Here is a 27588-nt window from a genome sequence, read left to right as displayed (position 1 = left end):
GGGACCTGTAATACAGCATTAATACGCTGATATATGTAAAAATGTAAATCCTTGTTTAAGCCTCCATTGTAGAGGGAACCCAACCTAAAAATCTAATAAGACTCTCTCTGTCTTAGAGACCTCAATCTTTCTCCATCTCTATTAGTTAGTGCAATCACCTCTATGCTTTTTACTATTAGGCCCTTAGGGTCTCCTCCATATGCCCACAAACAGTAAAAGCACTTCCAGCTATGTTAGTGCCTGTGATGCTTGGGTGGGTGCAGATTGTATGGTGAAGTGGCTCTAATGTTAATGTAAACAGGAGTGTTGACAGGGACAATCTCTGCCTGGTACCTTTCCCAATTACGAATGCTTTAGGTTTTGAGACTGAAGTTAGAGTTTGGGCACAGATGTTTGTATATAGAGCCAATTTTGCCTCAATATATGCCTCTGAGATTCCCCATTAAGTCAATAGTTTGAACAGAAATGGCCATTTAATCTGATATCTCGACACCTAGATCTCTCATGAAGACCCTCTGCGGGTCATGTCCAGGCATTAGGACCTTGGATATTCCTCCTCAGAATGCCACAATCTTGAATGGATGGCACTATGCGAAGTTGACCCTATTCAGTCTGAGCAGGTCGGCAATGGGCATCCAGGCCTTGCAGCGTTGTAACATTATAGGGGACATATCCTGAAACAATTATTTTGCTTGGTAGGACATCGGGCTGTCCCTGATGTGGTGGAGAATAGCCTCACACTCAAGTTATCACTCATCACTAGCTCTCCCTCTCAAGTTGTGTTGCTAGCTCTCTCTTAAGTTGCCATTTCACGTTTTCTATCACTAGACCCTTCTCAAGCTTTCCCTAACAAACCCTCTATCAAGTTATCTCTCACTAATTCCCTCTCAAGTTATCTCTCATTAGACTTTTCACCAGTTATATCTCACTAGCCCCCTCTCAACGTATCTCTTACCATCTCCCTCTCAATTTTTTTCTCCCCAGTCCCCATCTCAATTTAGCCCTCACTAGCCCTTTCTAAAGTTTATTCATGATCCCCTCACAAGCTATCTCATACTACACTCATCAGAAGTTATATATCACTAGCCCCCTGTCAAGCTATCTCTCACTAGCTCCCTCTGAAGTTATCTCTCCCTAGACCCCTGTCTATCTCTTACATCTAAAAGTGTTTTTGAATGAAATTCAACAATAAGAAGGATTTGAAATAAACTTACTTATTTGATACTGCTTTAAATATACATTAATAATGTATTTTATTATTGTTACTGTCCTTAAATTAATTAAATGTACATATTTTTTTAAATTGCAGTGGAAGCCGAATGTGACTCTACCGCAAAAGACATACTTGGACCTTATCGGTTTGCACAGTAAGCATGTCCTGTAGAAAACTAAGTACACGGAAGTCTCAAAACAATTATGTATTCAAGCTAATAATAGTATGTTTCAGTTGAGTTTAAGAAACAGACACTACTTTTTTTTTCTTGCAGAGTCTTCTGCCCACCAGGATGCTTGGATGCTACAGGGGTCCTCTGGGGATCTGGACCATATACAGATGTAAGATAAAATGTTAGATTATCATCTAGAGTGATCACCAGCAAGCCACACACCATAACATAAAATAAAAACCACCCTTTACTGAAATGATCTCTTAAACACATTTTTCCATCATATGATGTGTTTATTTTTTGACAATAGTTAAAATAAAGGATTAAACAAAATAATTGAAAGATAAATGACACAAAAGCACAACATTAACCAAATGCTTACAACAACAAAGATGGGTCTCTGCCGATACAGCCAAAGTTTTGGCTTATACCTAATGTGTTTCTCAAGGGATAGAAAACAAATGTTTACTTGTTTATTCAATTAGCGTTTAGATAACGTAACTCATTTCAAAAACTATATGCCAACAGAGCTAAGCTGAGGGAAAATAGCTTACCCCATCTACATAGATTTTGCAAGTCGGTATTCAACTCATGAACATTTTCTAAGGGCTATCTACAATAAAACTCCAAATCATATATATTAATTAACAGGAAGTTTTTTTATTTTGCAAAGCCATATATATGCAACTGACACACTGCTTAGTTAGCGCAAATCATGTATTGTTTAAAAGATAGGCGACTTTCACTTACATATTTAAAACCAACTTTTACCCGATTAATAAAATCCTTAAGCCCTAGAAACAATTTTGTTTCTTTTCTCATTCTATGGGAATATAAAAAAAAAAATTATATATTTTAGGGGTCATTTGAATACTCAATTAACCGAGTGAACTCTTTTTTTTTTTTTGTATACCAACTTTCTTTTGATCTTTTTGAAAGTCAGTTCAGTAGTCAGACATTGTTAAGAGATCCCACTGTTTAATAAATAAACTTTAAAATCATTTTTATAGCTTTAACTACTTCCCTCCCAACATTGCAGCTACTTCATTTAACTTTTCTTCTGCATTATAATTCAATGATACAGTAAAGGGCTAATCCAAGCACCGTGACCACTTCAGTGATTTGAATTGGTCATGGTTCTTGGAGTATGCATGTGCAATGTTTAACTAGGACACATTGCACATAAATAAATGCAGAAAGTTAGCAGCCTGGAATGAGATTTCTGTGCACATGTTCACTTTATTAGTAAAACTAGACTAAAACTAAAACAATTCAGAGGACTAAAATACGACTGAAACTAAAATAGCTTTTTAGTCAAAAGACTATGACTAAAACTGAATTGAAATTTGCTGCCAACATTAACACCACACAGAGGAGCTGTGGAAGGGGCAGAAGAGTCAGATGCGGGCTTAGGAAAGAGACACCTTGAGGGGCTGAGAGGACACAAAGAGACACACAAGGGCTGGGGAAGGTGCAAAAGAGACAGAGAGAGGCTTTAACTAAACTCAATAGATTTTAGTCATATTGATTAAAAGCTACTGGAGATTTAGTAGACTATAACTAGACTAAAACTAATTGGATTTTTAGTCAAAAGACTATGACTAAAGCTAAATTTAAATTTGCCGCCAAAAATAACACCACACAGAGGGGCTGTGTGTCAGGGTACCTGAAGTCTCTACCTCCGAGAGAGGTAGAGACTTAGACGTTCATCCGTCCGGACGCCATGTTTCCTCTGTTCCTCGCGGTCGACCCGGTCACACAAACGCCGGCCGCGAGGGAGTCTCTTCCTTTTGTAGCATGGTGCCCGGAGGCCGACGTCATCACGCCAATCCGGAACGACCTGTCACTCAGTCCGAGACAGACTAATCAGGTTTCGTCGGAGGCGTGTCTATCCTCTCTAGCCAGGGTATTTAAACATACTTCGCCCTGTTGCTCATTGCCCTGTCGTGGTTCTAGCCTGTCTAGTCACACAGTGCTCTGGTGTTTCTCAGTTATCCTTTTGGTTTCGACCCGGCTTGTTTCCTTACTCTGTTTACCTCCGTTATCCTTGACCCGGCTTGTTCCTCGCTTACCTGTCTTCTCGTTCCCTCGACCTCGGCTTGTCTCTGACCATTCTCTATACTCTCTGTACGTTAGCCCGGCCATTCTAAGGACCGGTATACGTACCCTGTACCTGTTTGTACTTTGCGTGTTGGATCCCTGTCCCGATCCTGACATTACGACAGGGCCAATGGATCCTGCAGGTACAAACAGTCAGGTTGGTTCCTCTGATTCCAGGTTTGACGCCATGGAACACAGAATGGACCAAATGGCCTTAGCACTACAGGCATTGTTGTCTCGTGCTAATAATCCTCCAGAGGAGACGCGTCCTACTCCTATTTCCTCTGTAGGTTCAGGCCTAGAGGTAGCTACTGTAGGTGCCTCTTCCCGTGTTACTCCACCTGTACGTTATGGTGGGTCACCTGAGAAGTGTCGTGGTTTTTTAAACCAGATCAGCATTCACTTTGAATTGCAACCTCGCTCCTATCCTACCGATAGGGCAAAGGTTGGGTTTATTATCACCTTACTCATTGAGAAAGCTCTGAGATGGGCTAACCCATTATGGGAGAACGATAACCCGTTGGTATACAATTATACTGCCTTTGTAGCTGCTTTTAGAAGAACTTTTGACCCCCCTGGTAGAAAGGTCAATGCAGCCAGATTCCTGTTGCGCCTGAGACAGGAGAACCGAACATTAGTGGATTATGCACTAGAGTTCAGGTCTCTGGCGTCAGAAGTTAAGTGGAATGAACAGGCTTATATGGATGTATTCTTGAACGGGTTATCAGATGTTATCCTTGACGAAATTGCTACTAGGGAGCTACCAGAGAATTTAGAGGACTTAATTTCGTTCATTTCTCGTATTGATGAACGTATAAGAGAAAGACAGAACACTCGAGAGAGGAACCTAAGACCTGCCTTTAAATTAGCACCTGCATTTCTAAGTCCTGAGTCCAATACCTCACTAATTCCTGAACCTATGCAGATAGGCAATACTCATCTCTCAGAAGAGGAGAGACTGTACAGGAGAAGGGAGGGATTGTGTATGTATTGTGGAGTCAGAGGTCATTTACGCCTGAATTGTCCTGTTCGCTCGGGAAACGCCCGCACCTAAGTTTCTCTAGAGGACAGGCCTTGGGTGTTTCTATTTTGTCCTCTACGCATAATTACAAAAATCACAGGCTTTTACTACCAGTTTCTTTAACATGGAAGAAGGAAGTACTTAAGACCGTGGCATTGATAGATTCCGGCGCTGCTGAGAATTTTATCGATCAAGCCTTTGCCACTAAGCACACTATTCCTTCCCAGTTAAGAGAGACCCCCTTGGCCGTTGAGGCCATTGATGGTAGACCACTACTCGAGCCTGTTATTACTCGTGAGACTATATCCATGAGCCTGTCTGTTGGTATCTTACACGAGGAGAGTATATCTCTTATGCTTATTTCGTCCCCTTCCGTTCCCATAGTCCTGGGGTATCCATGGTTAAAGAGACATAACCCTACTATCGATTGGGAGTTAGGGGAGATACTCTCGTGGGGTCAGGGTTGTCAGGAGAGGTGTTTACAGAAGGTATCCCCTTTGGCTGTAATTTACACACCTGACACTACTACCCAGCCTAAAGAGAGACAGATACCTCCTTTGTACATGGACTTAAAGGCAGTATTCGATAAAAAGAACGCTGATACTCTACCTCCACACAGGTCCTTTGATTGTAAAATTAACCTATTACCTGGTACCATGCCTCCTAGGGGCAATGTATACCCTCTATCCACTAAAGAGAATGCTGTTTTAGAGGAGTATATTCAGGAGAATTTAGACAAGGGATTTATCAGGAGATCCTCATCTCCTGCCGGGGCTGGGTTCTTTTTTGTTAAGAAGAAGGATGGGTCACTCAGACCTTGTATCGATTATCGAGGGTTGAATAAAATAACCATCAGGAATGCCTATCCTATCCCCTTGATTACAGAACTCTTTGATCGGTTAAAGGGCTCTAAGATTTTCACCAAGTTGGACCTCAGAGGGGCGTACAACTTGGTGAGAATTCAGCAAGGCCATGAGTGGAAGACAGCGTTTAATACCCGCTATGGTCATTATGAGTATACGGTCATGCCTTTTGGTCTCTGTAACGCACCTGCAGTTTTCCAAGATTTGATTAACGAAGTTCTTAGGGAATTTCAACATGATTGTGTTATTGTCTACCTGGATGACATACTCATACACTCTAAAGAGATTGAGACCCACCATCGACAAGTCAGACAGGTATTACACAAACTTTTACAACATGGTTTGTACTGTAAACTTGAGAAATGCAGTTTTGACCAGACCCAGATAGACTTTCTTGGATACGTGATTTCTGGGGAGGGCTTTAAGATGGATCCTGACAAACTCCAGTCTATTTTAGATTGGCCATTGCCTCAGGGACTCAAAGCTATTCAGAGATTTATTGGCTTCTCTAATTATTATAGACGCTTCATTAAGGGCTACTCGTCTATTATTGCGCCCATCACCAATATGACCAAACAAGGGGCGGATACTAAGACATGGTCTACTGATGCTCTAGCTGCTTTCAAGAGTCTCAAAGAACTTTTTGCTTCTGCTCCAATACTAGTCCACCCGGATACGACCTTACCGTTCCTGCTCGAGGTCGATGCCTCTGAGACAGGAGTAGGGGCGGTTCTGTCACAAAGATTGGGGGTAGATAAACCATTGCACCCATGTGGTTTTTTTTCTAGGAAACTTTCGGGCCCTGAGAGCAGATATGACATCGGCGACAGAGAACTCTTAGCAGTCATTAAAGCCTTAAAGGAATGGAGACATTTATTGGAGGGAACCTTACACCCTATTACTATCCTGACGGACCACAAGAACTTGTCCTACATTGGGGAGGCTAAGCGCCTGTCCTCTAGGCAGGCTCGTTGGTCCTTATTCCTGACTCACTTCAACTATGTGCTGACTTATAGACCTGGTTCAAAAAATTCTAAAGCCGATGCCTTATCTCGCCAGTATGAACCTTCTACTGTACCTGAGCCGGTCCTTTCCTCTATAGTTCCGAAATGCAATATTGTTGCTAATACGAATCTCAGGATTCATTCTCCGTTACTGGCCGAGATCGTTAAGCTACAACATTTAGCACCTAGACAGACTCCTGTGGGTCGACATTTCGTTCCTCCTGCTCTTCAACTGGAACTGTTGCAGTGTTTCCATAACAGCAAGATGGCGGGACATCCTGGTATTCGCAAGACTTTTGCGTTGATCTCTAAGGATTTCTGGTGGCCTGCTTTACGTAGGGATACTAAAGATTTCATCGCTGCATGTGAGGTTTGTACTAAGACCAAACAACCTCATACGCTTCCTTGTGGATTCCTGCACCCCTTGGAAGTTCCAGAGAAGCCGTGGTCCTGCTTGGCCATGGACTTTATTGTCGATCTACCTATCTCTAAAAAACAGACTGTTATCCTCACCGTGGTTGACAGATTCACTAAGATGGCACACTTCATTCCTCTGCCTAAACTTCCATCTTCTCCCGAATTGGCCGAGATATTCGCTAGGGAGATTTTTCGCCTACATGGGATACCCTCTCAAATTGTGTCTGACAGAGGTTCCCAATTTATTTCCCGTTTTTGGAGGTCCTTCTGTTCGCAACTTGGTATCAAATTGAACTTTTCTTCTGCCTATCACCCTCAGTCTAATGGAGCTGCTGAACGTACCAACCAGAAAATTGAACAATATTTGCGATGTTTTGTTTCCGAACACCAGGATGATTGGGTCGGTTTGATTCCTTGGGCAGAGTTTGCACACAACAATCTCGTTTGCGATTCTACTCATTCAAGCCCCTTCTTCATGAATTATGGCTTTCACCCGTCTATTCTTCCTTCGGCTTCTCCTTCCCAGGGGGTGCCGTCGGTTGATGTTCATGTTGCTAATTTGAGGAAGTTGTGGGATCAAACTCGGCAAATCCTTACGCACAATTCTATGCTGGTTAAGAAACATGCTGATAAACGTAGAAGGGCGGCTCCGCTCTTTGTTCCGGGTGATAGGGTATGGTTGAGCACGAGGAACATCCGTTTAAAGGTGCCCTCCATGAAGTTCGCTCCCCGTTATATTGGACCTTACAGGGTGTTGTCTCGTATCAATCCAGTTGCGTATCGTCTAGCTCTTCCTGATACCTTACGCATCCCTAACTCGTTTCATGTGTCGTTGCTGAAACCTCTTATTTGTAACAGGTTCTCCTCCACAACAGCCCCTCCTTGTCCTGTTCAGGTGGAGGGTCAGGAGGAGTATGAGGTTAACTCTATTATTGATTCTCGTATCTCCCGGGGGAAAGTACAATATCTGGTCGATTGGAAGGGATACGGTCCTGAGGAGAGGAGTTGGGTACCTCAGGAGGATGTTCATGCTCCTCGTCTCCGCAGGGCGTATCACTCTCGCTTTCCATCTCGTCCCGGTTCTTTCCGCCCGGTGGGCGTATCTGAGGGGGGGGGTACTGTCAGGGTACCTGAAGTCTCTACCTCCGAGAGAGGTAGAGACTTAGACGTTCATCCGTCCGGACGCCATGTTTCCTCTGTTCCTCGCGGTCGACCCGGTCACACAAACGCCGGCCGCGAGGGAGTCTCTTCCTTTTGTAGCATGGTGCCCGGAGGCCGACGTCATCACGCCAATCCGGAACGACCTGTCACTCAGTCCGAGACAGACTAATCAGGTTTCGTCGGAGGCGTGTCTATCCTCTCTAGCCAGGGTATTTAAACATACTTCGCCCTGTTGCTCATTGCCCTGTCGTGGTTCTAGCCTGTCTAGTCACACAGTGCTCTGGTGTTTCTCAGTTATCCTTTTGGTTTCGACCCGGCTTGTTTCCTTACTCTGTTTACCTCCGTTATCCTTGACCCGGCTTGTTCCTCGCTTACCTGTCTTCTCGTTCCCTCGACCTCGGCTTGTCTCTGACCATTCTCTATACTCTCTGTACGTTAGCCCGGCCATTCTAAGGACCGGTATACGTACCCTGTACCTGTTTGTACTTTGCGTGTTGGATCCCTGTCCCGATCCTGACACTGTGGAAGTGGCAAGAGAGACAGACCAGGGCTTGGGAGAGATACACCTAGAGGGCCTGGGAGGACACAAAGAGACACAGAAGGGCTGGGGAAGGGACAAAAGAGACAGATAGAGGCTTTAACTAAACTACTTTAACTAAACCATATTGATTAAAATCTACTGGAGATTTAGTCAACTAATATCTATTGGAGATTTAGTCGACTAACATGAAAGGGAGAAAATTACCCAACCCGGGTGTCTTGTAATAAGGCAACCAGATGGGTAAAGGCCCAGTCCAATCTTAAACTAAACGTAGCAAAAAAACAAAAAACTTTATTAAAGTCTATTAAAAGACTAGACTAAAACTAAATTAGCTTTATAGTCAAAAGACTATGACTAAAACTAAATTGGAATTTCCGCCAAAATTAACACTGTTTCCACCCCTCCACCACAATGAAGCAGTCAAACATTAAATGAACACAGCAAGGTCTGGCCCTCCTGCTTAAAAAAAAATGCATCCCACAGATACTGGGCTTTACATGTTAAAGAATTCATGTTCAGCTGCAAATGCACCATAATCTGGTAAGATCAGTTGAGGGACATCTATTGGAGAAGATCTCAATGGGTTGAGATTATTATAGATATCTACTGTCTGGCTAAAATAGTGTTTGTCGCTTTTAAAACAGGAAACATTAACTTAAAGGAACACTATAGTCACCTAAATTACTTTAGCTAAATAAAGCAGTTTTAGTGTATAGATCATTCCCCTGCAATTTCACTGCTCAATTCACTGTCATTTAGGAGTTAAGTCACTTTGTTTCTGTTTATGCAGCCCTAGCCACACCTCCCCTGGCTATGATTGACAGAGCCTGCATGAAAAAAAACAACTGGTTTCACTTTCAAACAGATGTAATTTAACCTTAAATAATTGTATCTCAATCTCTAAATTGAACTTTAATCACATACAGGAGGCTCTTGCAGGGTCTAGCAAGCTATTAACATAGCAGGGGATAAGAAAATCTTAATTAAACAGAACTTACAATAAAGAAAGCCTAAATAGGGCTCTCTTTACAGGAAGTGTTTATGGAAGGCTGTGCAAGTCACATGCAGGGAGGTGTAACTAGGGTTCATAAACAAAGGGATTTAACTCCTAAATGGCAGAGGATTGAGCAGTGAGGCTGCAGGGGCATGTTCTATACACCAAAACTGCTTCATTAAGCTAAAGTTGTTCAGGTGACTATAGTGTCCCTTTAAGGTAGAGTTTTGGCACCTATCGTGGCAACATAAACAAAATGCATCCTTCTGATTTAGGTTCAAAGTAAGGAGCTAGTAAGGAGCACAAGATTTGTGCCCCCATGGACCCGCATGGACTAATGAGCTAATACGTTCATGAAGTATGGTATATTGTGCCAATCTCAGATCATTAGTGTAATTTATTTTTTGTGGTACACATAAAAGAGAAGACAACATTTCTGTCAGCACTACTATTTTATGTGCACCTCAATAAACAAATTGCACTGAGTGATGCGCTCGACTAAATTTTATTATATTTTATTGCAGGTTTGCGGCTCTATGTTTTGATTGCACCTTTTAGATGTGAATGTTTATCAGTATATTTTTAATTTTATTCTGTGCATAAATTGCGCCAGTCGTCAGCATGCGCAACCAATGGTGGAACAACAACCACCTCCGTGCTGCCCTAAGTCCTTCCTTAGCCAGGCCTTTGGGATGTCCAACACCCTGCAGTGAGCCACTGAGGGAGGATTAGGTTGAAGGGAGAACTGGTAGTTGGTGTGAGATCACCTTTGGCGAGTTTTGCAATCATGTCAGCAACAGAATACTACAACCAAAACTAGCGTTTTTTCATAACATTGGGGGGATTTGAGTAGCCCTTTAAGTTGAACTCATAAAGTCCTACTTACCTTCTTATTTTTTTACCTAACTGCTATTTTTTTCTTATACTGCAAAAATACTTATTTCAATACAAGGGCTCAGTTCTGTCAGATGACTATAATAGCACATCCCTTTCATTTCCCATAGTCCACAGCAATCTTTCTAGTTTATGGCTGCATTCAGGAACGAAGAGTAGAGTAACAGTTCTCTGTATACAGAGCCTACTACAGGAATTATTTGCATCCTGCATTTGTTGCAATCCATGCCCTGTTTAGTACAGACGTTCGGTGTAACTGTACTCACTACAGGTGGTGTAACATTTATAAAATTTCACATTTTGTAGGTATCTTTAACTAGTCAACTTTTAATATTTGCTGGTTTATCCTATGCTTACATCCAATTTATGTAGCCAATATTTCAAATAAATTCTATGCTATTTTATTTTAACAAGAAGAGATCGGTAGTGAAAGAATTAATAATGTTACAAAATTAAACTGATTCTTTTCATTTGTGTGGAAATTCTTTGTCTTCAGCATTCGGCCGTTTGTCTTGGAGCCATACATGCAGGAGAACTAGATGATGATGGAGGACCAGTCTTCATTAAGAAGAACCCAGGCCAGAGCATGTACGAAGAATCCCTAAAGTATGGAGTCAAGACAAATGGACATGGCCCCAGACCGGAATCATTTGTGTTCACAACACAATCAGAAGTTCTACCTGAAACCTCTCAGAGACCATCTATTTTCAAATTACGTCCAGGTAATTTTACCAGAAAATAAGGCCATCAGAATAAACTGAGTGTCTGGAATGATGTTTAAACTTGACATTCAAATCTAAATCATATGAAATTCTTGAATTATGTTCATTTGTCAAATATTTTCAAAGTAATTCCATTAATATTAAGAAGACTCCCTTAGGAAATCAATTTCCATGTATGTCGAATCCTGCAACTGTTTTGCAGGCACAGTTTTCAAATTAAACATTGTTTTGACATTGTGAGTCAGACTACTAAATCTTATTGGTGTTTCAGAAGAAACATTTGTAAGTAATGTTTAGCTTTAATTTGCTTTTCTCACAATCTAGCAAACTGGCATTTAAACTGGCATTTAAAAGTCAAGATCAAATTTAACATTTACAGATTAACTGGTTCCACTAAAAAATAGTATTACATTACAGCTGAAAAAAATGACTCAGGTCCATCAAGTTCAGCCTTTTTCATCAAGTTAAACATCTTAAAATAGATATATGTCCCACAACCTCTCCAAATAAGTTTCAGGTGTTTACACAAAAAAAGTGTATTTTAAATGGACAGCTTCATTGGAGGCTTCCCAGATGACTGACCCCTCAAATGGACAATATACAATGCAAATAATTAAGATACAGCTGTGAATCTACTGAAAAAGATAATAATAATATAGTGTAAAACAGTTAAACTGTGTAAACTGTGCTACTAAGAATGCACTGACAGGATAGAATAGTTTTAAAGCGATTCTGGGTGCCTCCCCTGATCTCCCTGGAGGACTGACCGATGTCAACTCAACTTCTGACTGCTTCCCAACCTAGGGACAAGTAGATTAGAACTTCAGGTGAGTTTCAGGAATTATTTTATTAATAATAATAAAATACTCGTAAAGTGTAAAATGCAAAAGGTCCGACGAGTTTCTTCCAAATTATGGACATCCTCAGGGGCCAATTCATATGCAAAAACAATAAAACAAATTCCTGTAGATTCTTTGCTGTATCTCAATTGATTGCATTTCATATTTAACATCTTAAAATGTCTGACGTTTCCTGATCTTCATTTATTAACACACCCATCATTGATATCCGTGTACCTACGCTTTAATTTTTTATAATTTATGTACCTAACAACTTTTTTTAGGTTGGCCTTATTCTCTTTGTCTTTCACTTACTATTTCATTTTCTATTTTAGTATTTGGTATTATTAGTTAATGTTTGGGTGCAGTAATCTAATTTTGCACACATTGAAACATAAATGGGGGTATAATGAAATTGTCTATCCAGCAAAATTAGGTTTTTGTGTTTTTTTTCCTCTTTTTTATTATCAATAGAAGAGAAATGTATCAAGGGTTATTTTTAGATTGAAATCAAAACAATGGCACAGCAGAATGAAAATAATTCAAATTGATTTCATATATGCATGAGATAGCTCAGAGGCTATGACCAGTGAGGTAGCTTAGTGGGCTAATGCATTATCCTTATAATCTATCCAATCCTTTGGGGTGGCAGGTTTGACTCAACATTTAATCATTCTAGGGTAGATAAATCCATTAAATCAGGTAATAGTAACAACCCCTGTATGCTGGGCAAAAATAACATACTTGGAAACCAGAGTAATCTGAATTCTTGGCTAAATACTTTGTTAATATTTGGAGTATTTCAATTTTTATTGTAAATTTTCATGGTGCAAACAATACATATATGCATTGACATGTATCACAGAATATGACTCAATAGGAACACACCCGACAAAAAGATATTCAGATTGGCAAAGTTTGTCATCTTCATATTTCTTCAACTATAAGCTAGACAATTAAGGAATGGGAAAAAAGGGGGGGGGGGAGGAGGTGGGACGGAGAGGGGTGAACAAGCAGGAAGAGTAAACTAAAAGGGAATATGCATGTTTTTTTAAACCTATGAAAAGCACCTTATATCTGCTGCCTAAATTATGTTATTGTAATATAGATTTAATACATATGCCCTTTTTAACTTGCAGTTAACGCAACATGTTCGACGACTGCATCTGAGCTAAATAAACCAAGTACAGAGTAAGTTTGTTTTTGTTTTGTTTTAACATTTAGGCAATAGAAGTGAACAAAAAAGTATGAACCAAATTTGGGGGAAGAATTAACAAGACAAAACCAGATGCTAGTCTTTGCAAAAATGGTTAATTAAGGAAAGCAATATAATGTATCTAAATATTTAGCATTTTTGCACCCAAAATAACACCTGGTTTGCATTCAGGTATCGCTCCCATAGTTTGTTCTATAAAACTGAAATGTACAAAATGTATATACAATCATTTTTCTCTTTCTAGAATCACATGCCCAGAAGGATGTCAGAATAGGAGAGACAATGTTTGGGGAAAAAATGTCTACACGGATGTAAGGAATCTCTGTGATTTATTCTAAATATATGTATTTTTTCCATGTATTTGAGTTACTTGTGACTGTTATTGCATTTATCTATATGGTAGGAAGGATCATCACAAAGCATTATTTGACAATCTGAAATACAAAAACAAGCCAATAATATTAATGCTATTAGAATTAAAAGAAAAATCATAGTCACAGGAATCTGTTTTTTTTTTTTTTTTTCTATAATCAGTCCATCCACCAGTAAAGTTTATCATTAAAGGAATATTCCAAACACCTAAAACACTCTAGGTGGCTTTATGTGTGAAGAGTATATATTTCCCTTACAAAAATGTCTCATTGACTTGCATTGGGAAGCCTATGATTGGACATTTACAGAAAGTCTGGGTGGAGTTAGAAGGGGAAGGCTTGCATGGGCAGCAACTAATGAAATCAAATATCATAATTATATGCATGTATGTTTTCATTGGGAGTATATTTACTAAATAGTATTTTTTTAAAACAATTTTATTTAAAAATGCAATAACTGTAAAAGTGCAGCTACCTTTTCTCACTTTACTCATCCTTAACGTTTCTTTCTTTTTCTTAAAGAGTTTATGTACAACAAAACAAACTAACAATAAAGATCTACATACTTCATCATCCTCACAGTTACAATAGTCAGATAGCGATATTGCAGAGTAGATGCTTTGAGATAATAAAATGAACTGAGCAGGTTCCTACATATCCTGTTTCAACCAGACTCTTGTATTCAAGAGAATCTTGCACAGTGGTCCCCTTTATTCATCTATAAAGCATATGTAGGGTTCAATAAAATTAGGGGACAGTTGGTCTGGAATCTCAATGTCAACAAAATTGGCAAGTCCACTTCTGCATAGGCAGTGAGAGTTTTCGTCCAGTCACTTTGGCACTAAAAGTGCCCACAAACCACCTAAGTCAAAAACCTGGGTTAAGAAAATTCTAAGCACCATAACATCTTTAGCTTGCACAGACACTACTCATTGAAGTGGTCTGGGTGCATATTCCCAGGTCCCTCAACCCTGGAAAGGAAATTATTGCAGTTTTTAATTAACTGCAATTATTACCTTTATGGGTTAACTCCACTGTAACGGATCGCCTGGCACCCTGACTGGGTACCTCCGTTGAGGGATGCTCCTAGCGCTTCCGGAGGGCTCCAAGTACTCTATCAGACACCACAACCACCGCATGCCAAACCTCTCTTCTTTTAGAGTGAAGCAGGAACAAGCTCTTAGAAGAGCTTAGGAGTGATTAAAGCAAGGGAATATGCAGAGCATAGCAATCCCTTGTAGCTGATTCCCCCAATAAGAGACGGAACTCCAAATTGAGGGTGAAGTAGAACTGCAGCTTTAATCCAACACTCTGCTTTTATGCACATTTTACACACATAGTACTGCCCACAGGGTTTTGCAGGACAACCAATCAATATGTACAATACACTCAGACACTCCCAGCAATTACACACAAAATCCTCCCCTCTGCCTGTGATATAATTACTGAACACAATGGGCTAATGTAACTATCACAGGCAAGAAAATACACAATTTTACACAATATTCATAACTTTAAAAGTATACATCACATTTACATTTTCAGAATCAGTATACTCCAAATACAAACATATGTCACAATCATACAAATTGGTCCAGTGATTCAAAAGTTAGTTGGAAATCCCTTTTTGACCAACTGCAAGCATGCCTTGGGTGTGGTAAGCCAATTATCTCCAGCATACAGAAAATATCTCCATTTACAACAACAGTAAAAACACATAAAAATACATAATTCCTATCATACTGAACAGAACCCCCACATTCAACCGATCCCCTCATAGCTTGGATCTGAGCGCTCAATATATCCGAACTGTGCTCAGATCCCACAAACAGAATACAATCGCCATGGGGTTTAATTTTAACAAGGGCCATACACAGTCCAATAGAAAACCATAAGCCCCAAATGCTGTTTTTAAAGTGCCCAATCTCCCAATCTCCCAGGGGCCATAGTCCCAAGGCATGAGGCTGGCAATCAGTCCCATCCAAAAACCAGTGGCGAGGTCCCTTTCACCACATATCTCCCCTTTGGGGGGTAGACTAACCAGGTACCTGACCTTATGTCAGTCGATGCCCGAGTTAGTCGGACAACCCACCCACAATAACAAAGTACAAGAACAGCCCACCCAAAACAAACGGGTACTTTAGGGACAGAGGAAAAAACAGGGTTTATAGGCGCTCACTATACCGTAAGATAACAATGGGGGCTGCTGTATACAATACAAGGATTCCCAAACCTTGTATATTGGTGAAACAGAAGATATAGAATGTGGCGTATCACTTTTGATAAAGCCTCTGGAGAGGCGAAACGCGTCAAGTGGGACCCCCTTATATTTTTGGACATTTGTACCTATACTTTTATATGTGATATTTTATAATAAATAGTCTATTTTATACTTTTAGACATCTATTTTTTATTATTTTATATTTATTATTCCTTTATGTCCTGTTCAACTACCTGGTGCCATCATATCCTTAGGTGGGGATAGTACCACCCATGCTGTGATAACTAGAGCAAGTCTTGCTCTACAAATTGTAAGTACATTACTTTATCTTACTACCCTGATTTTATAGTACTTACTACACCATCAGAGCGTCTCTTTCTTTTTTATCCCCATTGTGCATTTGGAGGACCAGTACCATCTTCACCACCTTACATCCTTAGACGGGGATTATACCGTCCACGCTGAAAAAAGTAGAGCTCTTATATAGCTCTACCGTATGTGAGTGTTTTTCCTACAGTTACCTAGCACAAATATTTGCACTGTTATATACTGTATTGCACTATTATTTTTTTCTGTTTTATTATTCCGAGGTATTTTACCAACTTTTCCTCGTAGAGGTGTATGTACGTATAATATTTGGGCGCAGTATACGCCACATTCTATATCTTCTACTTTAGGGACAGAGGCCAGCTGTGCTCTGCCCCGATGTCAGCGCTGCTGCTGGGGCAGCTGGGTTAGGCCTTGGCTTGGGAGGGGAAATAGTACTTACCCCCTTCTCCTGGTATCCCTGTAAGGGTAGTTGGGGATTTGGACAGGCTGTCCAGCATCCCTGCAGGTTGGGCACAGAGACCACAGTCCCATCTGCGTCGTCTGGAAGATTGGTGTCTCCCCTTTGCATGGTAAGCTGCCGCTGGGGAGAGGGGGCGATATGTTCCTCTCCCTAAAGCACATGCGCCCGCTGGGGCAGGAGACCGACTGTCTCCACTGCCAATAAATTGTCCTGCTGCTGGGGAGAGAGACTGACTGTCTCCTCTCCCGGTAACACACCTGACTGCTGGGAGAGAGACCGACTGTCTCCACTCCCATAACGTGGCCTTGCTGCTGGGGAGATAGACCGACTGTCTCTTTTCCCAAGGGTACACACTGCCGCTGGGGAGGAAGGCCGACACCTTCAGCTCCCTGGGAAACATACTGCCGCTGGGGAGGAAGGACGACACCTTCAGTTCCCTGGGATTCGCACTGCCGTTGGGGATCTGGGCTGACTGCCCAGCATCCCTGTAGGGCCAGTAGAGAGACTTCGGTCCCATCTCCACCTGCCTGCTGGGGGTCCTCCCAGGACCAGTCTATGAGGTCCGCTACCTCGGGTTCCTATGGCCGCCTCAGGGGAAGACGGCTAACCTCCTCGGATGCAGCCTCTACTCGGCTGCTGTAACACTCCTTCCACTGAGAATACTCTCTATCTTTCGCCATCCAGAATTCTCGGTCCATCCTTGTGTTTCGCTCGGCCGTGACCTGGTTCCAGATCGCCTGGCATATCTCCATTTACAACAACAGTAAAAACACATAAAAATACATAATTCCTATCATACTGAACAGAACCCCCACATTCAGATAGCTTGGCTCTGAGCGCTCAATATATCTGAACAGCGCTCAGATCCCATGAACAGAAAAAAAAAGCCATGGGGTTTAAGTTTAACAAGGGCCATACACAGTCCACTAGAAGTCCATAAGCCCCAAATGCTGTTTTTAAAGTTTCCAATCTCCCAGGGGCCATAGTCCCAAGGCATGAGGCTGGCAATCAGTCTCCTCCAAAAAACAGTGGCGAGGTCCCTTTCGCCACATCCACCTTTGGTGGCTATCTACTAGACAGCCACTAAAGGGACTTCCAGGTTGTTAGGCGATTTTTGTTCGCCTAACTGACTCTGGATATCCTCACACTATGCATGATGACATTGAGCGCCACCCAAAATCCCATAGGAAAGCATTGTATAATGCTTTCCTATGGGGCAGTTCTAGCGCGAGTGCGGCCATTTGTTTTCCTGGCATTATAGTTTCCCTTTAATTAAATGGTTTTAGTGTATAGATGATGCAACTATAGTGTCACTGATCATTTTTTTTTGCTGTTAAATCACTTTGTTCATGCAGTCATAGAAATGCTTACACTGGCTTGGATGTTGTCCTTAACCTTTCCATGATGACAAAATACTTAAAGATATAATATAGGTATCTAAACAACTTTAGCTTAATGAAGCATTTTTGGTGAATAGCTAATGCCACTGCAGTCTTACTGCTCAATTCTGTGCCATTTAGGACTTAAACCACTTTTGTTTTCTGTCTATGTTTCTGTCCGTGCAGCACTACCTCTTGCTGTGACAAACACAGCCTGCAAAAAAAGTTCAATTTTCATTCAAATGTTAACTTGTTTTAGAAGTTTTTATTTCCAGATCAGTCAATTGAACTTTAATCACACACAGGAAGCTCCTGTAGGCTCTAGCATGTTATTAACAGAGCAATTCTAAATTGAACAGAATGTGCAATAAAGGAGGTTTAAACATTAGATGTCTCATTAGAAGGAGTTTAGGAAGGGTTTGCATGTTACTTGCAGAGAAGTGTGCCAGGGATGCATATACAAAGTGATTTGTCTCCTAAATGGCATAGAAAAATGACCAGTGGGACTGCAGTGGTATGATCTATACACCCAAAACTGCCTCATTAAGCTAAAGTTGTTTCGGTGGCTATACTATCCCTTTAAAGGCAGGAGTAGAGGTAAGAAGTAAATTCAATCACAAAAGGTTAAAACTCGAGAAGGGAGTCTCTCGGTTAAAGAGACACTATAGGCCCCCTGATCGCTTCATCCCCTATCATTTTAACCCTGCAACTGAAAACATTGCGTACTGCTAGAACGGCATTTTTTTACATTACAGGGCTATCATGCCTATAATGGCTGTCACACTGATAGCCACAAGAGGCATTTTCACTGAAATAGCCAAGTCTCATAGAGACCATTTGACTGGTGCAGAGCGGCGTTTTTTCACACATGTGCACTAGCCTCCCAATGCTTTCTTATAGGAAAGCATTGGATTGGCTAAAATCATCAAGATTGCTACTCTCAGCAGAGGAGACAGAGCCAGCTGCGGAGAGAGCACTGTGGTGAGGCAAAAGAGGTAAGTAAATTACCTTTTCCATTGAGGGGCAGTTACCTAAATTGTAAGCAGATCACTGTGTTAGCAATAAGTGTTGTATTCCTAACACTATAGTGTTCTTTTAATTAGGAGTCCAGGAGACTTCACGGGTCTAATTTAACCCCTTGTTTTTCAAGACAGGAGAGTAGGAACACGGGACATATGCTTGACTTATCTTCTTTTTATAATAGTGTATATAAGATAATGCAAAGTTATAGAGGGGTTTAATTGCTTTCCCGTTGTTATTGCAAAAGGGCAGACTTAAAGGGACACTATAGTCACCCATACCACTTCAGCTCAATGAAGTGGTCTGGGTGCCAAGTCCCTCAGGTTTTAACCTTTCACATGTAAACATAGCAGTTTCAGAGAAACTCCTATGTTTACATAGCAGAGTTAATCCAAGCTCTAGTGGCTGTCTTCCTGACAGCCGCTAGAGGTGCTTCTGCGATGCTGGATGTGAAATTCGCATCCAGCATGCAGAACGTCCATAGGAAAGCATTAAGAAATGCTTTCCTGTGGACTGCTAGAATGCGCCTGCGGCTCTTGCGCATTCGGCTCCACTCAGGAGCTGACGTTGGCGGGGGAGAGCCCGGCGCTGGATAAAGGTAAGTAGCTGAAGGTGTTTTAACCCCTTCAGTGCCACAGGAGGGGGACCCTCAGAGTGAGGGTCCCCCAAGGATGACATAGTGTCAGGAAAAAGGGTTTGTTTTCCTGACACTACAGTGATCCTTTAAAAAAATATATAAAGTGTATATTTAAAAAAAAAAAAAGATATTTGAGTTTTTTTTCTCACATAAAAGTAAGATAATACTTTATTAAAATAACACATATGTAAATGTTCTTTGCATTTTGTAAATTTCCAATAGGATTCTTCTCTTTGTCGGGCTGCTATTCATGCAGGAGTTTTGGATGACAAAGGAGGGAAAGCATTGGTGGTGAAGAAACCGGGTAAAGACAGCTATGAAGAATCAACAAGGAATGGAGTGAAAACCTTTAAACATGGATCCTGGCCTAAGTCATTTGCAATCCAGAAATTACCATCTCCCTCTACGAAACCTGCCAAATTTCCTGGAAAGTATAATGAACCAGAGAAATCTAAGGAACCTAAAAAATCCAATCCAGCAGGTCTGTAATGTTACTAAAGACTAGATGCAATTGAAGTCAGTGAAAGGGTTGCTATTTTATCACTAGACTTAAGTTGATCTCCTGGAATAGATTGAAATCCTAAACTAGTATCTACCCAATCCTAGCAGATAAAAGTTAATTTTGTATACTATGCTGTTTTCGACCACATTTACACATACCAATTCATAATCTAAACATTAACAAATATTCTTTTCATATTGGGCTGTATTTTTTACATACGTGACGTAACAAATATTATCGTGCAATGGAATCACACTGTCATCATCATGTCACTCTATGTTAAACTTAATTTTCCTGTACATTGTGCAGAGGTTAAAAAAATTATAATGTTGACATGGAACCCCCCAAAAAAAGTTTGGAGAAGCACAGAGATGGTTGCTGACAAAGTGTAAGAACTAAGCAAGAGACAGTTAGATTTACATCCTATCGTACAAAATTGGGTTTTTGCAATTACAATGTCTGTGAAAGATAGGTGCCTCTTGATATGATAAGTAAGAAAGATCTATGAATTTTGCATTAAGAAATGTATGAGTTTTTTTGATCACAATGCCCATTAAAAATTACATGGATTTTAAAAATAGCACACAAAGTAGCTTCCTCATTGTAGATATCATGGACTCAAAGTTCATTGCCAAAAACATCCATGATGTGTGTGGTAGTTTCCACACTGAGGGTAACAATATCATGAAAACCCATGGTATTGCCGCTTTAAAACCACTCTTGGTTGTTATTGGACATATCTTCAAGGTTCTATTCTATTTTTGTATGATTTTTTTTAATTGAAACAAGTCTATGTCAGATTCAGTGTTTTATTGCATGTTATAAGCATACATTTTTTTTATAAAATGGCAAAATATATTAAGTCTCATTTCTCAAGAATATTATATGACACAGAAATACATCATGTAAATACAATTTCTTCAATGAAAAAACAAGAACTCATCACTTATGTTATATGTGCGTTTTTCTATAAAATGCATGAGAGTAAGGAATCACAAGGATTTTTAAAAACATAATCTTTGGTGACACTTTGATTGCCAATGTTTCTAACAGATGTTTTAACATTTTTCAACAGTTAAAATCCAGTGCCATTCAACTGCCCAACAATTAGCCCAAGAAGTTACAGAGTAAGTACATAAACCTTTACAAGCAATACTATGCATTGAGTAAATTGCATTCTCCCTGTATGTGTTTCTTAATTATAATCTGCTTTAAATAATAAATGTTTTCATTGTTATATAGAGTTATATGTCCACCAGGATGCAAAAACCAACCAGGAAATGTCCAAGGTTCAAAAATTTACTCTATCGTAAGTTTGATGATACGTTCTAGCAAGTTAAGGAATATCCATGTAATGTTTAGCATGTTCATGTAAATACAAATGTTAAATTTCACTTCTCCAATTAGAATTCATCCATTTGTAAAGCTGCAATCCAAGAAGGGATACCGACTGATGATGGAGAAAGGCTGATAGTGGAGATAAAAAGAACAAACGATTCAGGTGTAGCTCCATTGGCATTTATTGTAAGACCACCACCTGTAGATCCGACTCCACTTGCCCCAGAACCAACCAAGAAGTTACCTGCAGGTAAAAGCTTTGGATTCTGTCACAGCTTGTGTTAGTGCACATGAAAAATGTGTAATCAATCTTGACTGTTATTTTCTTGTGTAAAGTTGAATCTTCTGTATCACCAAATATTTAGAAATCAGTGAAGTAGTACTGCAGAGACATTGAGATTTAAAGAAACCAACATATTTATACAGTCTCTCCTCTAATCTTTAACCTCCCAGAGAAACATTTTATTATTTTACCAGAAGAACCGTGTATGGTGGATAAACAATACATTGCCCCAATTTAACCCAGGCGATTAATTAGGACATGTTGAGAATAGCAAAAGGAAGAAGTCTCCCAAAAGAAACTTGGTTGGCTTTAGAAATGAAACAAAACATATATTTTGTTCATGACAAGATAAGAAAAAAGGGGAAATGAAATTGGCGTACTTACGTAGTTATTTACAGAAATGTGTATAAATGATTTGATAGGAATGTGTATAATACTTGCTGAGAACGGAAAAAAAACAAATCACTAATACAAGTCTTACTATGTTTTAGAATGTATTCTGCTATTCTTTTAGATTTGTCAAAAATAGCACTCAAACTAGCTTCCTCATTAGAGATATCATGGACTCGAAGTTCATTGCCAAAATCATCCATGATGTGGGTGGTAGTTTTCATCAGAATAATTACACTGAGGGTAAAAATATCATGAAAACCCATGGTATTGCCACTTTAAAAGCACTCATGGTTGTTGTTGGACATATCTTCAAGGTTCTATTCTATTTTTGTATGTTTTTTTTATTGAAACAAGTCTATGTCAGATTCAGTGTTTTTTGCATGTTATAAGCATAACATTGTTTTTTTAATAAAATGGCAAAATAGATTAGGTCACATTTCTCAAGAATATTATATGGCACAGAAAGTCATCACGTAAATACTATTTTTTTTCAATGAAAAAAACAAGTACTCATCACTTATGTTATGTGTGCGTTTTTTTATAAAACGCCTGAGAGTAAGGAATTAAAATGATGTTTTTTCTTTAAATATTCTTTGGTGACATGTTGATTGCCAATTTTTCAAACAGATGTTTTAACATTTTTTCAACAGTTAAAATCCAGTGCCATTCAACTGCCCAACAATTAGCCCAAGAAGTTACAGAGTAAGTACATAAACCTTTACAAGCAATACTATGCATTCAGTAAATTGCATTCTCCCTTTATGTGTTTCTTAATTATAATCTGCTTTAAATAATAAATGTTTCCATTGTTATATAGAGTTATATGTCCACCAGGATGCAAAAACCAACCAGGAAATGTCCAAGGTTCAAAAATGTACTCTATCGTAAGTTTGATGATACGTTCTAGCAAGTTAAGGAATATCCATGTAATGTTTAGAATGTTCATGTAAATACAAATGTTAAATTTCACTTCTCCAATTAGAATTCATCCATTTGTAAAGCTGCAATCCAAGAAGGGATACCGACTGATGATGGAGAAAGGCTGATAGTGGAGATAAAAAGAACAAATGATTCAGGTGTAGCTCCATTGGCATTTATTGTAAGACCACCACCTGTAGATCCGACTCCACTTGCCCCAGAACCAACCAAGAAGTTACCTGCAGGTAAAAGCTTTGGATTCTGTCACAGCTGTTGTTAGTGCACAGGAAAAATGTGTAATCAATCTTGACTGTTATTTTCTTGTGTAAAGTTGAATCTTCTGTATCACCAAATATTTAGAAAATAGTCAAGAAGTAGTACTGCAGAGACATTGAGACCAGCATATTTATACAGTCTCTCCTCTAATCTTTAACCTCCCATAGAAACATTTTATTATTTTGCCAGAAGAACTCACAAAAGTGTATGGTGGATAAACAATACATTGCCCCAATTTAACGCAGGCGATTAATTAGGACATGTTGAGAATAGCAAAAGGAACAAGTCTCCCAAAAGAAACTTGGTTGACTTTAGAAATGAAACAAAACATATATTTTGTGCATGACAAGATAAGAAAAAAGTGGAAATTAAATTGGCGTACTTACGTAGTTATTTACAGAAATGTGTATAAATGATTTTATAGGAATGTGTATAACACTTGCTGAAAACAGAAAAAAACACAAAGCACTAATACAAGTCTTACTATGTTTTAGAATGTATTCTGCTATTCTTTTAGATTTGTCAAAAATAGCACTCAAACTAGCTTCCTCATTAAAGATATCATGGACTCGAAGTTCATTGCCAAAATCATCCATGATGTGCGTAATAGTTTCCATCAGAATAATTACACTGAGGGTAAAAATATCATGAAAACCCATGGTATTGCCACTTTAAAAGCACTCATGGTTGTTGTTGGACATATCTTCAAGGTTCTATTATATTTTTGTATGATTTTTTTATTGAAACAAGTCTATGTCAGATTCAGTGTTTTTTGCATGTTATAAGCATAACATTGTTTTTTTAATAAAATGGCAAAATAGATTAGGTCACATTTCTCAAGAATATTACATGGCACAGAAAGACATCACGTAAATACTATTTTTTTTCAATGAAAAAAACGAGTACTCATCACTTATGTTATGTGTGCGTTTTCTATAAAACGCCTCAGAGTAAGGAATTAAAATTATGTTTTTTCTTCTTCAAATATTCTTTGGTGACACATTGATTGCCAATTTTTCAAACAGATGTTTTAACATTTTTCAACAGTTAAAATCCAGTGCCATTCAACTGCCCAACAATTAGCCCAAGAAGTTACAGAGTAAGTACATAAACCTTTACAAGCAATAATATGCTTGAAGTAAATTGAATTCTCCCTTTATGTGTTTCTTAATTATAATCTGCTTTAAATAAAACATTTTTTTCATTGTTATATAGAGTTATATGTCCACCAGGATGCAAAAACCAACCAGGAAATGTCCAAGGTTCAAAAATTTACTCTATCGTAAGTTTGATGATACGTTCTAGCAAGTTAAGGAATATCCATGTAATGTTTAGAATGTTCATGTAAATACAAATGTTAAATTTCACTTCTCCAATTAGAATTCATCCATTTGTAAAGCTGCAATCCAAGAAGGGATACCGACTGATGATGGAGAAAGGCTGATAGTGGAGATAAAAAGAACAAACGATTCAGGTGTAGCTCCATTGGCATTTATTGTAAGACCACCACCTGTAGATGTGACTCCACTTGCCCCAGAACCAACCAAGAAGTTACCTGCAGGTAAAAGCTTTGGATTCTGTCACAGCTTGTGTTAGTGCACAGGAAAAATGTGTAATCAATCTTGACTGTTATTTTCTTGTGTAAAGTTGAATCTTCTGTATCACCAAATATTTAGAAAATAGTCAAGAAGTAGTACTGCAGAGACATTGAGATTTACAGAGACCAGCATATTTATACAGTCTCTCCTCTAATCTTTAACCTCCCATAGAAACATTTTATTATTTTACCAGAAGAACTCACAAAAGTGTATGGTGGATAAACAATACATTGCCCCAATTTAACGCAGGCGATTAATTTGGACATGTTGAGAATAGCAAAAGGAAGAAGTCTCCCAAAAGAAACTTGGTTGACTTTAGAAATGAAACAAAACATATATTTTGTTCATGACAAGATAAGACAAAAAGGGGAAATTAAATTGTCGTACTTAGTTATTTACAGAAATTTGTATAAATGATTTGATAGGAATGTGTATAACACTTGCTGAAAACAGAAAAAAAACCACAAAGCACTAATACAAGTCTTACTATGTTTTAGAATGTATTCTGCTATTCTTTTAGATTTGTCAAAAATAGCACTCAAACTAGCTTCCTCATTGGAGATATAATGGACTCGAAGTTCATTGCCAAAATCATCCATGATGTGGGTAATAGTTTCCATCAGAATAATTACACTGAGGGTAAAAATATCATGAAAACCCATGGTATTGCCACTTTAAAAGCACTCATCGTTGTTGTTGGACATATCTTCAAGGTTCTATTCTATTTTTGTATGTTTTTTTTATTGAAACAAGTCTATGTCAGGTTCAGTGTTTTTTGCATGTTATAAGCATAACATTGTTTTTTTTTTATAAAATGGCAAAATAGATTAGGTCACATTTCTCAAGAATATTACATGGCACAGAAAGACATCACGTAAATACTATTTTTTTTCAATGAAAAAAACAAGTACTCATCACTTATGTTATGTGTGCGTTTTTCTATAAAACGCCTGAGAGTAAGGAATTAAAATTATGTTTTTTCTTCTTCAAATATTCTTTGGTGACATGTTGATTGCCAATTTTTCAAACAGATGTTTTAACATTTTTCAACAGTTAAAATCCAGTGCCATTCAACTGCCCAACAATTAGCCCAAGAAGTTACAGAGTAAGTACATAAACCTTTACAAGCAATAATATGCTTGAAATAAATTGAATTCTCCCTTTATGTGTTTCTTAATTATAATCTGCTTTAAATAAACATTTTTTTCATTGTTATATAGAGTTATATGTCCACCAGGATGCAAAAACCAGCCAGGAAATGTCCAAGGTTCAAAAATTTACTCTATCGTAAGTTTGATGATACGTTCTAGCAAGTTAAGGAATATCCATGTAATGTTTAGAATGTTCATGTAAATACAAATGTTAAATTTCACTTCTCCAATTAGAATTCATCCATTTGTAAAGCTGCAATCCAAGAAGGGATACCGACTGATGATGGAGAAAGGCTGATAGTGGAGATAAAAAGAACAAACGATTCAGGTGTAGCTCCATTGGCATTTATTGTAAGACCACCACCTGTAGATGTGACTCCACTTGCCCCAGAACCAACCAAGAAGTTACCTGCAGGTAAAAGCTTTGGATTCTGTCACAGCTTGTGTTAGTGCACAGGAAAAATGTGTAATCAATCTTGACTGTTATTTTCTTGTGTAAAGTTGAATCTTCTGTATCACCAAATATTTAGAAAATAGTCAAGAAGTAGTACTGCAGAGACATTGAGATTTACAGAGACCAGAATATTTATACAGTCTCTCCTCTAACCTTTAACCTCCCATAGAAACATTTTATTATTTTGCCAGAAGAACTCACAAAAGTGTATGGTGGATAAACAATACATTGCCCCAATTTAACGCAGGCGATTAATTAGGACATGTTGAGAATAGCAAAAGGAAGAAGTCTCCCAAAAGAAACTTGGTTGACTTTAGAAATGAAACAAAACATATATTTTGTTCATGACAAGATAAGACAAAAAGGGGAAATTAAATTGGCGTACTTAGTTATTTACAGAAATGTGTATAAATGATTTGATAGGAATGTGTATAACACTTGCTGAAAACAGAAAAAAACACACAAAGCACTAATACAAGTCTTACTATGTTTTAGAATGTATTCTGCTATTTTTTTAGATTTGTCAAAAATAGCACTCAATCTAGCTTCCTCATTAAAGATATCATGGACTCGAAGTTCATTGCCAAAATCATCCATGATGTGGGTAATAGTTTCCATCAGAATAATTACACTGAGGGTAAAAATATCATGAAAACCCATGGTATTGCCACTTTAAAAGCACTCATGGTTGTTGTTGGACATATCTTCAAGGTTCTATTCTATTTTTGTATGATTTTTTTATTGAAACAAGTCTATATCAGATTCAGTGTTTTTTGCATGTTATAAGCATAACATTGTTTTTTTAATAAAATGGCAAAATAGATTAGGTCACATTTCTCAAGAATATTATATGGCACAGAAAGACATCACGTAAATACTATTTTTCTTCAATGAAAAAACAAGTACTCATCACTTATGTTATGTGTGCGTTTTTCTATAAAACGCCTGAGAGTAAGGAATAAAAATTATTTTTCTTCTTTAAATATTCTTTGGTGACACGTTGATTGCCAATTTTTCAAACAGATGTTTTAACATTTTTCAACAGTTAAAATCCAGTGCCATTCAACTGCCCAACAATTAGCCCAGGAAGTTACAGAGTA

The 27588-nt window shown here is 38.7% G+C and overlaps 1 protein-coding gene across 1 annotated transcript in view; it reads left to right on the top strand.

The window, feature by feature from the left end:
* The window catches only part of LOC134569139 (uncharacterized), a 161566-nt gene that overhangs the window by 7654 nt on the left and 126324 nt on the right, over window positions 1–27588 (top strand). The window contains exons 3-21 of the mRNA XM_063428046.1: window positions 1310–1367; window positions 1488–1554; window positions 10877–11102; window positions 13081–13132; window positions 13402–13468; window positions 19798–20056; window positions 21153–21204; window positions 21320–21386; window positions 21485–21665; window positions 22742–22793; window positions 22909–22975; window positions 23074–23254; window positions 24333–24384; window positions 24501–24567; window positions 24666–24846; window positions 25937–25988; window positions 26104–26170; window positions 26269–26449; window positions 27534–27585. Of these exons, the coding sequence (XP_063284116.1) occupies window positions 1310–1367; window positions 1488–1554; window positions 10877–11102; window positions 13081–13132; window positions 13402–13468; window positions 19798–20056; window positions 21153–21204; window positions 21320–21386; window positions 21485–21665; window positions 22742–22793; window positions 22909–22975; window positions 23074–23254; window positions 24333–24384; window positions 24501–24567; window positions 24666–24846; window positions 25937–25988; window positions 26104–26170; window positions 26269–26449; window positions 27534–27585 (1981 nt within the window). The remainder of the gene's footprint in view (window positions 1–1309; window positions 1368–1487; window positions 1555–10876; window positions 11103–13080; window positions 13133–13401; window positions 13469–19797; window positions 20057–21152; window positions 21205–21319; window positions 21387–21484; window positions 21666–22741; window positions 22794–22908; window positions 22976–23073; window positions 23255–24332; window positions 24385–24500; window positions 24568–24665; window positions 24847–25936; window positions 25989–26103; window positions 26171–26268; window positions 26450–27533; window positions 27586–27588) is intronic.

Source organism: Pelobates fuscus, chromosome 7 (assembly GCF_036172605.1).
Source record: "Pelobates fuscus isolate aPelFus1 chromosome 7, aPelFus1.pri, whole genome shotgun sequence".
Taxonomy (NCBI): domain Eukaryota; kingdom Metazoa; phylum Chordata; class Amphibia; order Anura; family Pelobatidae; genus Pelobates; species Pelobates fuscus.
The sequence above is the reverse complement of the archived record's forward strand: the minus strand, read 5'-3'. Positions and strand labels throughout refer to the sequence as shown.